The sequence below is a fragment of the Chionomys nivalis genome, chromosome 13 (assembly GCF_950005125.1).
Source record: "Chionomys nivalis chromosome 13, mChiNiv1.1, whole genome shotgun sequence".
NCBI lineage: Eukaryota > Metazoa > Chordata > Mammalia > Rodentia > Cricetidae > Chionomys > Chionomys nivalis.
In genome coordinates, this window is record NC_080098.1 from 12,442,357 (window position 1) to 12,459,080 (window position 16,724).

The 16,724-nt window shown below is 41.6% G+C and overlaps 1 protein-coding gene across 7 annotated transcripts in view; it reads right to left on the reverse strand.

Annotated features, from left to right (window-relative positions):
- Window positions 1–14,437, reverse strand: part of Armc3 (armadillo repeat containing 3) — an 83,197-nt gene extending 68,760 nt beyond the window's left edge. For 6 of the 7 annotated variants that reach the window (XM_057787468.1, XM_057787470.1, XM_057787469.1 and 3 more), the window contains exons 1-4: window positions 14,209–14,423; window positions 11,781–11,829; window positions 5,412–5,529; window positions 2,980–3,105 (exon numbers count right to left, since the gene is read on the reverse strand). In XM_057787468.1, the coding sequence (XP_057643451.1) occupies window positions 2,980–3,105; window positions 5,412–5,529; window positions 11,781–11,828 (292 nt within the window). In that variant the 5' untranslated portion in view covers window position 11,829; window positions 14,209–14,423. Of the gene's footprint in view, window positions 1–2,979; window positions 3,106–5,411; window positions 5,530–11,780; window positions 11,830–14,208 lie in introns of all 7 variants that reach the window. The other variant, XM_057787467.1, reaches the window with a different exon arrangement.
- Between the last annotated feature and the right edge of the window lie 2,287 nt (window positions 14,438–16,724).

Consider the following 16,724-nt stretch of genomic DNA (forward strand, 5'->3'; position numbering starts at 1 on the left):
GAAAATGGTTGGCCTGATAGGGCAGAACTTAGATAGGTGGAGAAGACAGAACTGTATTCTGGGAGGAAGAAAGCAGCAGATAGAGCCATGCTACCATGAAGCTGCCAGGTCAGACATGCTGAATTGTTCCCGGTAAGCCACAACCTCATGGTGACATACAGATTATTAGAAATGGGTTGAATCAAGATGTGAGTTAGCCAATAAGAGGTTAGAGCTTATGGACCAAGCAGTAATTTAATTAATACAATCTCTGTGTGGTTATTTCGGGAGTTAAGCTAGCCAGGCATTGGGATGCGGCCCGCTCCTCCCTACTATAACCTGACACAGGGTTTTTGGTGGACTCTCAGGGGCTGACTACAGCCGCTGCACCCGTGGCTGACTGTGTCTGCTGTGTGCTCTGAATGAATTAAGTACAAACTAGCAGGAGAGAGAAGACAGTAACAGTTGTGTTTGGGCCAAAAAAGAAGATCCAGTAAAGTAACTTCACTGTCTTTTTGAATCACTCCAGCTTGGCAGAGACACATAACTCAGTAACTTCTAGAAGAGGAAGAAGAGGTAAGGGGACGACAGGGGAAGAGGAAGGGGAGGAAGACTATGGAGCAAGGAGGGAGAGGAGGAACTGAAAGAGTAGGAAGAGGAGTAATTAGAAATGAAGGAGGAGGAAGAAAAAACAGAAAGGGAGGAAGAGGAGAGACAGGAAAAGAGGGAGAGGAACGAGGAGGAGAAGGAGCGAAGGAGGCCGCAGAGGAGGAGGTTGTGAAAGGAGAGCTGTCTCACATGAAGTTTCAGCAGCAGCATCCTGTTGAAACATGAGTTCATCTGACAGGAGCACAGTTGTTCAGGAAGGCACGTTTCTAAGGGGCAGCCACTGTTGCTGTTATTAGACACGCCAGCAACGCTGTAGGGCAGCAGTGTAGAGCTGCACTCCTTTACAGATTAACATGGAGGCACGACTCGTTAGAATCCAGCGGCTACTCATTCAACTTCTATCCAAGTTTCCTAGGACCTGTGTGGCAAGTGGAGCTATAGCTGTGGACATGCCGATTCTTCCAAGAAAAGGAGACCTTGCCAAGCTGGGGATGCCATGTGTTAGCCACACCATCAGATACAAGTCAACCCATTCAAATTGTATCTAATTCATGGACCCCAAAGAAAGCCTTTCATTATACCGCAATTGCTCTTCACACCAGGTACGTATTCTTGACCTGTTGCCTTTATTCAGACAAGAGAACTAGGTACTTACTGGGACCCTGAGGGCAGCAGTGCTCTCCCCGCTGGCTGAGCAGATGTGCATCCTCCTAGTACTGATCAAAGCCAGCTTATAGGGTGGGATCTGGGCCTGGGAGATCTCAGAGAACCCCTCACTTAAGACCCACACATGAAAATATTTCTTTAAATTTTTAAAAAGTTAAATCATGTGGGTATGTGTGTGTCTCTGTGTGTATATGCATATGTCTGTGTGTGTCTGTGTGTGTGTCTGTGTGTGGGTAGTATGCAGGTATGTATATGTGAGTGCAGATGCAAGAGCAGGCCAGAGGACGTGCTTCCCCCTTAATCTGGAGTCATAGGCAGTTCGTTATGAACCACCTAGTATGGGTGCTCGGAACCAAGCTCCAGTTCTCTGCAAGAGGAGAATGCGCGCTTTACTGTTGGCCATCTCTCCAGCCCCTAATTCTTAGTAACTTAGTGTCACAAAATCCCCTAGAAACACAGAAAATGCAGTTTACAGATCCTGAGAATTTTCACCAACAATGTGGAGAGTTGCTCAAGAAATAAATACCTTATATATTAGAATATAGATGAATGAATGAACAAGTAAGAGAATCAATAGAAATTAAGAAAAAAAAACAGAAAAAAGTTATTGAATATGCAAAAATCTATATATAACATTTGTTGTCTAGAGAAACTGCCAGTTGGGGACAGAAAGGGAAGAATTCATGACCTGTAGAGGTCATGGTAAGAAACAAAGTGATGATCTTAGTCACATACTGTTTCTGGGAGGTGAGTTTATTTCTGTCTAACCCTGGTTGAATTCATTCTCTATTATAATTCATACCCCCATTAAAAGTATCATTGAATCTTTTTGTAGTTACAAAGATGTTGGCTCAAAATACTTTTTGAAACTTTTGTAAGTTACAAAATTTGTGTCTCAAAAACTACCCTAAAACACAGAGAAGTGATTTATGCCTGGAGAAATACATGCTAAACACCAGTGGAGATGACTGTTGTTGGCATGGCCCTGCCAAACTGCTCTTCTAAAACCAGAAGAGCATGTGTTAGCTAATACTGTAATACCACACTCCTAAATAGATAAAAAAAAATTAATCAAATGATAGATCTGATTCAAGAGCATTCTACTTAGATAATTTGAATTCAACATATACAACTCAATATTTTTATATGAGCAATAGTTTTAAAATAGGTTTAAAAAGTCAACTTATCAGAATCTACTGTGGATTTCATATACTAGAAAACTTATTTGAAGTATAACTGACATGCATGCAGGCAAATTACACTTACTAACTTGGGGGGTACTCATTTTAAGAGATAATTTCTTTCCTAACCTGTTAGGTTAGGCATCATCACTAACTTTGAGATGAGAAGTAATAGTTGTCTCCACCTCTGATAATAATCAGTTTAAACAGGAAATCAGATAGATAAATGGATAAATGGTTCAGTGCTCAAGAGCCCTTGCTGCTCTTCTCGGTCCCCAGCACCCACATGGGACAGCTCACAACCACCTGTACTTCCAGCTCCAGGAGATTCAGAGCCCTCTTCTGGCCACTAGGCACATCTGCACTCTTGTGCAGATACACACACATTAAATAAACACATCTTTTAAAACTATGAAATCATGTGTTACATTGCACCACAGTTTTTGCTGATGTTAAAGTTGGTTTAAATAAAACTTAGGCAAATCCCTTAAAGTTAACTTTGAAAAAAAGGAAAATTCGTTCATTTCAAAACATCGTTACTCACTGTTGGAAGTCAGGATGCCAAAGATCATTGTAGCATTTCTTCTTACGACTTTGTCTTTATGGGTAAGCAGTTTGGTCAGAGGCTCCACAGCTCCAAGTTCAAGGAGAGTTGCTTTATTCTCCTCACCTGACATGCCAGGTAGAACAAGACCACGTATGAGTGCCTTCTGTCTCCCAGGAGTTCCAATTTGTGTGACTTCAGTTTCTTATTTGCCCTTTGCTTTCTCTCAGAACAAATCTGGGGGCTCCAGCACCCTGGATTTTCACTTCTCTCTTTGCCTATCACATAGCATAGAATACCTTGACTAACCCTTCAGAGTTAAACAAATCTTGGGGTCTTCACATGGAATTCCCTTGTTAGATTTAATTTGCTAGAGTTTTCTTTACAAATTCTTCACCCATGTTTAAGAAACATACTGAGCTAAAGATTGCCTCATTTTCTGTTTTTGCCAGCTCACGGTTTCTGATTGTTTCTTATTATTTTCTGTTCCATTGATTTGTTTTCAGATACCTATTATATTTATCACTGACTTTGAGTTTAATTTCTCCTTTACCATTGCTCTGTCTTAAAACAAACAAACAAAAAAAAACAGAAGCTGAAGTGTAGTATGAAACTTTTAAAATTTTTTTATCTCTGTGTATGTGCGCATGTGCATTTAGCATGTGAGGGCATGCACATGGGTAGAAGTCAGAGGACAGTTGACTTTTACATGGATCCTAGGGATTGAAATTCAGTGCAGTACCATTACCCACCCTCACAGAGTCAGCTCCCTGATGCTAAAGCTTGCTTTCTAACATGGTGCAATAAGGGTTTATCTGAAACTCGTTTACCAGCCCTCTATATGTTGTTATAGGTTACCTCAATATTCACGTTTATTCCCCTTTTCTTTCACTTGTGAGCTGCATAGGAGATGTTGCTTACTTTCTGAGTGTTTAATGATTGCCCAGAATATCTGGTATTATTGATTTCTAATGTGATTCCTCTGCAGTTCAGAGATACATTTTTGAATAGTTTAGAATCCCTTAAAATTTGGTTTGTCTTGTTTTATGCCTCACAATGCACTTTACTGAAGCAAGTGTTCTATGAGATGCTCTTGAGAAATACTGTTCACTCCACAGTTCTTAGAGAACGCTTTCAATACTAGATTAAACTCAGTAGTATTGATGGCCACATCCTCTATATTCTTACACGTGTGGTCTATTCATTCTTTCATTTATTGAATTTTTTTTTTGAAAAAAGGGTCTTGCATTCTCTCTCTGGGGAGTGTGTATGGATGCTTATCTCTCCTCATAAAACCAACTTCATGCATTTGGAAGTTCCTGTTTTAGGTCCATAGCTAGGGAAGAGATTCTTCAGCCTTTATGGGATTTGACCTCTTTATCATAATGAAATGACCTCTGACTCCTTTTGCTGTTTATTTATCTTATTTTACTATAGCAACTCCAGGTTTATTTTGTTTAGTCTTTTAATGAGATATCTCTTTTTATTTGCTATTTGAGCCCTTATAGTCTAAGCGTCTTTCTTGAAGGCAGCATGTAGTTTGGTTTTGATTTTTAATTCAATACAACAGTCTCTCCCTGTTGTTAAATTTTATTTTAATGGAATTTTATTCCGCTGTAAAGGAAGATGAAACTATAAAATTACATGAAAATGGACAGAACTAGAAAACCTTAAGTGAGGTAAGCCAGGATCAGCAAGTCAAACACTGTGATCTCTCGTTCTCTCTCCTGTGTGGACCGCAGCCTCTAACTGTTACAACTGCACATCCAAGCAGAAGGAAATATGGGTAAAAGCAAGGAAACTGGGAAAAGGCCAATGAGACTGAGCAAATGAAGTCTCTAAGGGAGGGGCTTTGGAAGACAACAGAACAAAGTCAGAATAGGGACTTCTGGGGGTAAAGGGATATTTACTGTCTGAAAGGGAGCATGGAGATGGGGGTGGTGCTGGTCTTGAATTTTACTCTTCATATCAATATTGTTTATATACAGGGATATTTATTTTATACTTTGGGTTATGATCCAGTACAAGTTTATCTTACTGCTCGAATGGTGGCTCTTTTTGCTTCTGGGGCATTATTTCTTCTTGTTGGTTGATTGAATGAGTGAGTGGGTGGGCGGAAGAGTAATGGAAAACACAAGGGTGTTTACTGCATAGCCCAGGCTAGCTTTGCGTTTACAACCCTTCTGCTTCTACCTCCCAAATCCTGAGATAACGGGCGTGCGCTTGACTCCTGTGCTTTTCCCATAGTGAGTGGCCTAACTGCTCTATACTGTGACCGACCCTTGGACACCCAGTAAAGCATACAAGAAGGCGCACTGCCTTCAAGTAGGGCGTTAATGTTCCCACGGGAAGTAAGCTACAGACTAGTGAAGAAGGTCCTGGTCTGCAGCAAATAGAAACGAGATAGAAAGACACGCTGAAGGAATCCAAACCTTTCAAAGCAAACTTATAGATGGCTTCACAGGCTTTGGCCAAGATCTCCTCCTCTGGAGAGTTGAGCATGAGCACCACGGTGGCTGCTTTTTTGATTTCGATTGTGAGTGGGTCGAACTGAAATGCAAAAAGAAGAGTAACCAGGTTCACATGTAATCCTTAAATATCACAAAAAATGCACAGTGGTTTAAAATTTAAAGAGGTCACATTCCCGCAAAAAGATGTGATTGCCACTCAGTAGGTGAAATGGAATGTTCCTATTTCAAAAGAAATCCCTGGAGCTGAAGAGATGGCTCAGTGGTTAAGAGCACCGGCTGCTCTTCCAGGAGACCCCGGTTCAGTTCCCAGCCACCTACATGGTGGCTCACAACTGTCTGTAATTCCAGTTTCCAGGGCTCTGATGTTTTCTTCTGGCCTCTGTGGGCACTGCATACATGTGGTGTACAGACATGCATGCAAGTGAAACACCTGCGCACATAGAATAAAATTAAAGAAAAAGTCTTAAAGACCACCGATAGATCTCTGATTTCCAGAGCACAGTGAGAAGGGAAGAAAGGATTTGAGTTACAGATGTGGTTTCTTAATTTGTCTCAGACAAGTTGCTGAAGCTTCTAGAATGCTGGTTCCTTTTTCTGTGTTCTAGGGATAATGTGCATATCTGGAATAATCAAGGGAGGGTTAGAGAGGTTATGATGAAACACTTAACCCCTTGTCTGTCATATCACAGATGCTCACTGAAATAAAGATATATTGCTATTGTTCTAAGCCCTCGCACAAGAATCCTTGAGTATATCTTGTGCCCTGTCTCAACAGTCAATATGTATTCCAACTACCAGACTCTTAATGGAAAAGCAGGAATAACATACGTGAAAAGGAACAATGACGAAGAAGTGGGAAATGTATATAATAAGATACAAACTTGAGTAAGTTCTGGAAAAGGGTATTGGTAGCATAGCACAGAGGAAAGCTGTAGGACTCTGAGACCTGTGTCAGGCCGAGTCTGGGCAATTCTTCTGTAGCGAAAACAAGTGAGACCAAATTCATAGCATTGGTGCTTTCTGTGGGCAAAGAGCACACAAATTATGACACAGTTTTCTTCAATTTCCAGAGACGAATGGAGGAAGGAGTTCTGTTTATGATGCAGACAAGTGGATTTCCAAGTGCTAGTTGGTTCTCTGGGATGACTCTTCCTATTTGAACATCTCAGTAAGTTTGGGGATATAAGGTAACCTCATTGTGTGAAACGAGGTTAAAAAGGAAAAGGAAATGGACACTGGATGTAACCTAAAAGGTTGTATCAGGAATGGAAAAAAATCACACAGAGGAGAAAAACCTCTTGGATTTTTAAAAATTTTTACATTCTTAGTTTATTCTGTATGTGTGTGTGCATGCATGCAAATACGTGAAAGGTCAAAGGAGAGCTCAGAGGAGCAGGCGCTCTCCTGTCGTGTGGATCCTTGGGATTACACTCAGGTCATCAGGGTCAGTGACATGCACCTTTATCTGCAAATGCCTTCTGCCAGATTTCAGGACAGTACTGTCTCAACATTGATAAAGAAGGTCTATGTCTGGTACCCAGGGGTAATAGATGATGCAGTAGGGACTCCCTGGAATCCCAGTGCTGGGAGGCAGACACAGGTGCAGCCCTGGGACTTTCTGACCAACTCAGTGCACCCCAGGTTCCTTGATGGACCCATCTCAAAAACTAGGGGTGAAAAACTATTGGAGAAAATATCTGATGCTGACCTCTAGCCTCCAAATTCACGAACAGCACACACACTCACACAAACAGACTTCTAGTTAATGGCAAGTGTGTAGTTAAATTCACAAGAAAACACCATGTTTTCCCAAAGCCATTTTGCAATCCCACTATCAACGTACCTATATAAGCACAGCGTTTCTGCTTCATTAGGCCTACTTTGTCTCTGTAGTGCTTTATATGATATGGATATTGATTTTTGGCAAAATCAATATTGTGTTTAAATATTTCATCTTTATGTAATGGAAATGCCTCTTTTTCATATTTTTAAAATGTGTGCTATTAAGATCATTTTCTTCTTAAAAATGAAAATTTTTATCATTACGAAATGTCCACCTTGCCCTTTGATTAAAATGTTTGTTCTGTAATTATTATTTTGTTGGCTATGTGGGCATTTTCTTATGATTAGTGTTTGCATGGCATGTGTGTATTTCTGTCCACCCTTAACCTATATGTATCCATATATCCTTAAAGTTTTCTTGAGTCTTGTCTTTTCATTAATTTGACAATCTCTCATCTTAAAGACATTTCAACATTTATATGTAGTGTGCTTATTGATATGGTTGAGTTTTATTGATCATCTTGCTGTTTCCACTTTGTCTAATCTATTCTTTTTCCTGTCTTCTTTTTTGGTAACTGAATTTTTTTTAGCTTTCTATTTTATTTCCTCTAATGACTTATTGGTTGTTTTTCTGATATAATTCACATTTTTCTTTTTTCATCATCAATTATTTTTATCAGCTGCTTAACGTTATGAAAACTATGTAGTTGAGTGTGTAGATCTTGTTTCTTGGTGATAGGGATGAAGAGAACTGAGCGGACACTGGATTTTGCTATGGCAAGCACTTATCCTACATTCGGGTCAATGTTCTCTACTTCAAGCCCATTTTTAAACCTTGCCATGGCAAATTCAGGAAAGCCTTTACCATATGGCAAGGCTAACCATACTATAACGACATTGTACTTCTGGAACCTCTGCCTGCTAATTCTCTAGAAACTCAATAAGACTTTCTTATAAAAAATATAATTCCCAGACTCATGTGAGCTCTAAAAATCCTTCAGTTCATAGTAGTTCACACATGTTAATTCTCATGTAGAGTTCCACCCAAATAGTTTACAACTTAAAGTCTCCAGAGGACCATCAACCAGACTTCTCTGCTCTTGGCCCTTTCTGGTTGGTTCTCTGTGCTGTAGACTCCAGGAAAAACCTTCCAATCAAATCTCTCTTATTTTGAAACAAAAATAAACTTACTTTAGATACTATTCACCCTCTGCCCTTCTATGACTTTCACGATCAAAACCATGGTGAAATGTTTCTTTTCTCCATTTTCTGCTGGCTGCACTTATCCAAGCTGAACTTAACTTTCATCAAATTCCAAAGGGACCATTTCTAAGGCTACCACCACCAGTGACTACTATGTCACCTACCTCTTACCATTTCTTGACTATTTCATTGCTTTCCTTAATAAAAACTATGGACCCCATGTTTTGTTGGGTCTCCTGAGTTCAGTTTGTGGAGTTAAGGTGATTTATGTGTGTACTGCCTTCTGATATCAGGAAACCTAAACCATCAACAGGCTTCAAAAAGTACATTCTGTTTCTGAAATCACAGCCAAAGTATCTAGAATTTCTGTTCTACCCTCGCAAGGCTCCCTGACTTCTTGTCATTCTCTGAGGACCACAGCTGTAGGTAGACATCCTGAGACTTTAAGCAGTTTCCCAACATTCCAGCTGCCTATTGTCCCCACTGTGAGTCCACACTCAGACAAGACTTAACCCCTATTTCAGGTCTTTAATTTCCTAATATAAGTCTTCCTCATGTTTTCTCTCTCACCTCTTCTTCTCTCTCCCTCCCCCTCTATGTGTGTGTGTGTGTGTTTGTGTGTATGTGTTTATGTGTGTGTATGTGTGTGTGTGGTGTGTACACGTTAGTGTGAGTGCATCCGGAGGCCAGGGTTTGACAGAAATGTATTTTATTAATCAGTTTTCACGTTTTTGTTCTTTCTTTTGCAGGCTCTCTTACATTACACCCAAGCTCGCTGATCTGACTAGAGAGTCTGCTAGCTATGGAGCTTCGGATCTACCCATCTCCCCCTAGTGACCCGCACAATACTGGAGTTATAGATGAGAGTCACCTTTGTGGGTTCTGGGGATCTGAATTCAGGTCCCCATTTTTGTGTGCCATCACTAACTGAACCATTTCCCAAGCCCCTCCCTCCTTTCCTCCTTCCTTCCTTCCTTCCTTCCTTCCTTCCTTCCTTCCTTCCTTCCTTCCTTCCTTCTTTCCCTCCCTCCTTCCTCCCTCCCTCCTTTTGTACCTCCTTCTCTCCCTTCCTTCCTCTCTTCCTCCCTTCCTCCCTCTCTCTTTCTTTTTTGACATTAGCTTCCACTGTGTTGCCCAGATTGGCCTTGAAACCCCAAACTCAAGGAACCCTTCTACCTCAACCTCCAGAGTAGCTGAGACTACAGTCATATCACAGAGCACTAAATCTCAATCAGTATTTGACTATCTTAAAGCTTGTTTTATAAACTAACTTTGCAATGACTGCGGGTGAGAAAGCTGTGATAACTACAGTCTTTAACGAGAGTACATAAAAATCCATTGAAACAAGAGTAATAACTAAACACTATTTGATCTCTCCTGGAAGTCTAGTCAACCCTCTGCTCTGATATGCTGCTGTGCCTTCTGGTCATCATAGGAACAAGGCAGTATAGATTATGGGAAACACAAATGAAGATGGAGGCCAGAGGAGCTACGCTCTAAAGAGCAGTTGTGGGGTACAAATGCCAGTGCTTGGCAGACAGTGGAGGCGCTTGGCCTGGCACTTGTTTCTCCTGCAGGGCCTACAGTATTACAGGAATTCTTTATGTAAAAAGGTGCTGAGAATAAAATGATGGCTGGAACAGAATGCCGCACGACTAAATAAATAACACCGAGCTATAATGACATAGCCCATCTGCTTCCCCTTGAGGTAGTCGGCTACCAGCAAGCTTGTTGTGAAATTACAATGTCACGCTCTGTATAAAATGAATGGTGAGCCAAAATTACCACGGAAAGAATGACAGTAAGAAGCAGCACCTGGCTAGACTCTGCTCTTGAAGGCCAGTCTATTGCGAGAGCAGAGGTGTACAGAGGGGCTCCGGTAGGGAAATAACTGCTGTGAGAAATCGCTGTCCCACAGAACTTCAGAGACAGTGGTGTTCCTCATTTTGCCTTTCCAATATGGCACTCACAGGTCACACTTGTTTGCTTTGCTTTTGTTCATTCTTTTTAAGACAGGGTCTCACTGTGTAGTCCAAGTTGACCTTAAAGTACTGGAGTCCTGTACCCCTGGGCCCGGCTCACATGTGGGTCAGGGGCACTTGGGGTGGAGGCTGGTGCTTAGCAGTATTCCAAGCGCCTGATGCCTCTAGTGCTCATTGTTGAGAGTGGGTCTTCGCCCTCTGAGGTGGGGACTGTCGCATCCTCCCTGAACCGCGTACAGGTCTGGAAGTGGACCCAATGCACAAATGGGCAGAAGTGATTGGTAGAGAAGCCTTCATCATTACTCTGTCTTCAAGTATAATATATCTTGGTGGTCATTAGTGTGTGTGTTTGTGTGTGTGTGTGTGTGTGTGTGAGAGAGAGAGAGAGAGAGAGAGAGAGAGAGAGAGAGAGAGAGAGAGAGAAGAGTACTGAGGATTCCTACAATAACAAATGTTTTTTTACTGAATTATATGTCAAGCCCTGAGAATTTCATATAATTTTTTTGGACTAATAATATAGCAATCCAAATGAGTCAGAGAGCGCAATTCCCACTTCAAAGATAAACAAAGCTGAAATAGTTTGGCCAGATTTGGTAATTTGGTCAAAGTGATTAATATAGTTTGTAACAGGCCATAAGACAAAGCTTTCAGCCTGACCATAATGCTCTGATTTGGAGGGTGACTTTCTGTTGTGCTTTCCAATATTTGCAAACTCGGGAATTCCTCATCTCTATTTGTGTTCCGTCTGATGACAAACACACCAAACATGTTTTTAAGAAAAACTCAAAGTCAGTATCCTCAAAGGTCGTTTTCTACAGTAATGTAGTCTTTCAGTAATTGATTAAAGTGAGCAGATAAACCATGAAGAGTGAAAAGGGCTTTCTGGAAGGGGCCATGTTTATGCTAAACATGTGGAAGAGAAGGAGCCGATGACCCCAGACTACTTTCCAACTGGAAAATATGGAACATCTCATGTCCCAGACCATCAGCAGGTGCCATACACAAGTATGTAAGCACTGTAGCATGACTTCTCTTTATTTCTGAAAATTCTCTTGGATAATTCATATTAATGAGAGGCGAGTGAATCTAAACTTCAAGTATTTAAAAGAATACACTGAAACTCTTTGTTCATTAACTAGACTGTAAACATCCTATCTACATACTAGAAAAGCTAGTAATCGCTGTTTAATTGTGCTAATTACATAATGACAATGTTGTACATGTTTGTTTATATTCTCTTAGGTATCTCTGACTAATCTTATCATTAGTCAGACTTTGGACTTCTGCCACCATGCATTCATGTGCCAAACTGTCAGAACAATTGATTTTTTCAAACTGGTGGTTATTTACACCAGAAACTTACCACATCCTTAGGGGGAGGTTCAACTTCTTTCTTTATCTTTTTACCCATCCTAGAAAATAAAGATGCAAAAAGTATGAAAATGTGATTTGCACATCATCAATTTGTACATCCGCCATCTCTCAGTTATCTATGTTCTTTGGAGGAGGGCCATTTCTTCTTCACATTTTTTACCCAATTAAAGCTTGCAATGTACGTAGGGATTACTGCAAGTGCACAAACTGCTCCGTATGCTTCTGTTGGAAGCACTGGTTTTCAAAGAACTTACTGATAAGACGGTTGAGCACCGCTGTTTTGCTCAGTTGAGAAAGGTGACTGTATTTGTGACCTGATTTTGACTAAGTGAGCAATAGCACAGCACTTTTACACGCCACCTATGCTGGACTTGTGGCTAAGTCTTTGAAATTCACATGACATGCCCCCAAAGCAGCCATTTGTCTCTCTCTCTCTCTTTTGTTTTTTTGCATGCAACTATGTCATGCACCTGCAGGTATCTAGCACATGATATGAATTCAGTATTATGGAAATTGTTAGTTCTATTTTCCTGTGACTAATGCTTTGCTGAAAAGAAGTTACTGAAGTCTTGCGAGAAATCTCGGAAGGTGTAAGATCCCTGAAAAGGCCCTTCAGTGTCAGAAGTAGTTCAGACTGCTTGTCTGGAGTCAAAAACTGTTCCAGGTCTTACAGACTCTGAATGCACCGAATGCCTCAAAAGGCCACATAACCACAGTAACTCAGGAGCTTTTGAAAGACTTTAATTCCATGTGCCTAACTTGAGTTATAAGGCCTTTGAGAAACTGGGCAGGCGTATCCTATCCTGGGGTACCTTGTGCCTTATCCAGTATACTAAAATGTTAAGAGATACATTCTTCACTAAATATAATCTTGTATAAATATGTTTTAGGTTTATTTATTTTATACGTGGGGGTGTTGTGCCTTCATGTGTGTGCACGATGTGGAGGTCAGAAAAGTGTGTGTGTGTCCCCTGATACTGGGGTTACAGACTTTGAGCAGCAGTATGGATGATGAAACTCAAACATGACCGTCTGTAAGGACAACGGATGCTCCCAACCCCGAACCATTCCTGGCCCCACAGCTTCATCAGGATGTCTTTGAAATTTCTCAGCAACTATTATGAATGCCTGAAAATTCTTACAAGATGAGAAAACTATTTTGAAATGTATGGAGATATAATATAAATAAAACTCTAAAATACTTGTTTTCATAGATTCGAGCCAACATTTTTCTCAAATTGCAAATATTCATACACGCTTGAAAAGTACATAGGCCCTTGACTGTGAGCCTGTTTCATGAAGAGAAACACATTGAAATAATTCCAGAACCCCGAGCAGCTGTCATAGAGTCAATCTCTAGGTTTGGAGCTAAGTTTGTAAGGAATTCTAAGATACAGCAGCAGTTGCTAAATATAGAATTATAACGGTTCCTTCTGAAGAACATTCAGAAAACAGTTAAGTTACACCCACACCATTGTTGGTAGTTATCTCCCTTGTCCACATGCTATTGTCTCCTATTCCAGGGTAGGTTTTTTGAACAATAGAATAGCAAAAGGTGCAGAGGATAAAGACACACAGCATTGCAATCCTGGAAAGGATCCTGGGCAACACCATGAGATCAGAGGTGGCTGGTTTGTATCACTGTATTGGGATAGCTTTGGGGGGATGGAGAAACCACTAGAATAGGTGAAAACAACTAGCCACACATGCTAATTTTTTTGTTGTTTTTGTTTATAAAGACTAGGCATTTCACTGTAGAGAATTTGGAAAACAAAGAATAGCACAATGAACAAAAGAAAATTCACCCAAAGACAAGCCCAGGTGGATTTGTGTTATTTTGCTACAGTTCCTTTGTGTGCGCATGTTTTCCACTGTGATTTTAGCATCTTTCCCGAATCTTGCTGCCTACCGTCAATTTCCTTACCTGGATCATTTCCCTAAGAAATTCTTAAAGGGCAAGTCCAAAGCATTTCCACCTCCATTTATCTCCCTAGCATCTTCAGTGGATCAGCATATCATTTAAATAATGGTTTCGAATCCATTACTCATCTAGCCTCTCATTTCCAATTTTCTGGAATTATGGGCAAAGCTGCAATGAATGTCTTTAGACATAAAAAATTTACCCACCTCTCAGTTTCTTTAGGAATATAAATATAGCTGGAAGATAGCGGGATGAATGGGTTCTAAGTTCATTAAACTGATTGTGGCAATGGATTTGAATTAAGATTGGGCCTTTCATTGCTATATTATCTCCCGATTTTCTGATTTGTCATTTGTATTCCACCCCCCACCCCCCCTTGCTGCCCCCTCAGTCTCTGAGTTTCAGATATTCCCTAAGGCAGAAACTGGCTTTGAGCGGACTTAAAGCTGCAGAGGAGGGCTGGAGCAGGTAGATGCCTGCTTCAAGAGTCACTTACAGTCAAGTGACAGGGTCTTAGACCCCCACGTCCCTCTTGGAGCCTCGGATTCTCCCTGTTAAGTGCCCGGTGCCGCTGGTAACTGCCGGTGCTGGCTGGGACAGCTCTTCAGGTGTCCCCCTCCCTTTGTCCCAGAGGTTCCCACCCTCAGGGCAGGTGAAGAGCCAGGCCTGCCTTTACCTGCACAGAATCCCTAGGAGCAGCAGCTCCCTACACCTAACGTACAGCACGGCCGTTGAGGGTCAGTGTCGGTTTTTCATGGTTGCTAGGCGACACCAGGCTGCGCCTGCGTGCTCGGCGGCCCGAAATTGGCTCTTAGCTCCAAGGCGCCCATTGTCCAGCTCCCAGGCGGCGATCAATCCTGCAGGAACCGGAATCGTGCTATGGCAAAACTAACAAGTCTCAAACTCTCTTTCTCTCTCTCAATTCCTCAACCTCAGATAGCTTTTCTAACTGTCCAAATAAGGAAGATCCTGTTTGCTCTCTCGCTGCTGCCCCCCCAGCCACAGACAGCAGAGAAGCCATTCAGTTAATCAGAGCCTTCCCTTTCTTACTGGTTCCTTCCAATATTTACTGCCACCACAGCCCAGGCCATCGCGTTTGCCCTGCAGATAATGACTCTGGTTTTCCCTCCCAGTTTTTCTTCCACTCAGATGTTCTGGCCCTCCAGAAATTGTTGTTCTGGTCTTATCCCTCCACTGCTCAAATGTCCGCATCTTTCTTCGGAAAACACAAAGATAACCCGAAGGCTGGCTGCCCGTTCTATCCTATTCCCGCTGCCTTGTTTCCAGCCTTTCTTCTCTCTTCCGGGTTTCCCCAAACTCTCTCCTCTGGCGTCTTCACACTCTTATCTCATCTCCTTTCCCAGCAACGCTTTCCAAAGGACCTGCTATCTGCCAGGTTGTATACAGCTCTCAGAATATTCTCTCATTTCTCGGTAACTCAGCTTGGCCAGGCGCAACCACCAGAAAAAGATCCTTGAGTTATCTTAGGAGACAATCTCTTCACCCCTTCCACTTCCCACCCAGCCTCGTTACCTCAGCCCCAACAGTGCTGGATCCTTCTTCCAGCCACTGGTTTATTTCTCTACTCTCTCTCCACCATTGTAGTCACCTAACATCTAGATTTTTACATATTTAACAACTATTCCTATCAAAGTACTTAAGGTCAGGTATCTCATGTGATTTCTATATTTTGGTTAGACCTTGACCAATATCTTAACTAATATAACTCATTGACTTGCTTTCTTCCAGTCCCTCAATACGTATATAAATATAATAATTTCTTCTGTCCCTCACAAGAAAATAAAAACAAATTAGAATTTCCTTTAGGCAGGGTCTAGCAAAATGGCTCAACAGGTAAAGGTGCTTGTGAGGCAAGCATGGAGACCTGAGTTTGATGCCTGACTGCACGGGCATGTAGAGGGAGAGAACCAACTCCATAAAGTCTTCATCTGGCTTCCATATATGTGCTGTGGCACATGCCCTGTCCCTCACACACAAACGTGCACGCGAGCACACACACACACATACACGGGGTGGGGAGGGTGGGAGAGACAGAGAGAAGGAAGGAAAGAGAAAATAAGTAATAAAAATTTAGAAACTTTTTTTTTCTTTATTACGGAGCTTTCCATTATTACTATAGAAAATACCTGAAATAATAAACATAAAACGGTGGATTTGATTTGACTCATGATTCTGGAGGTACCATCCTTTGGCTAGGGCAGTGCATCATAGAGACGCACCCTTCACAAGCTAGGAGCCAAAAGCAAGGCAGAAGAGGGTTACAGGATGTTTGATCACACTGTGAACCCCAAGATTGTGTTATTTACTGGAAAATGATAAGTTAAATTCCTGGTTATTTGGAATCTGCTGCCACTGATATAATAAGTCAATCAAACCAAATTAATATATACAGGTTTATTCTGAGCAAAGCATTCTTGGGTGGCCCCAGGGAAACTTGAGGCGAGAGATCACAAGGGAAACCCATGAGGTGGGGGCTTTTTAATGCCCTGAGAGGGGCACTGGTAGTGGGCTTTCTTGGGGAAGAGGATGGAGTCTGGACTGAAGCAACTCCAGGTGAGGGGGTTTGGGGTGGACTTCCACCCGAACAGGAAAACTTGCTTCTAGGTCTTGTGTGACTCTGTCCTAGCACACATCTTTAATCCAAGAGCTTTCTGCTTGAATATTGTAAACAGATGAAATGAAATCAACTATAGGTCAAAAGGCAGAGCAAGCAACCAGTTGACAGGAGAAAAAAAGAACAGAGAGAGTAAGAGGAAGTCCGGAGGACGGAGAGAGATGCATGGGAAGTAGAAGGGAGGGACATCCGGTTGGAGTAGCTTTTATTTGAGGCACAGGAGAAAGCTCTCTTTCTGGGAAGCCCATGGAGAAGGAAGCAGCTGGGTACTTTCTCTGACCTAACATGTTTTCACTGCGGCATCTGACTCCTGAGTCTTTACTGATAAAAATCAAATGATAGAGACATAGTTAAAAACAACAGGATCCCTCTAAAAT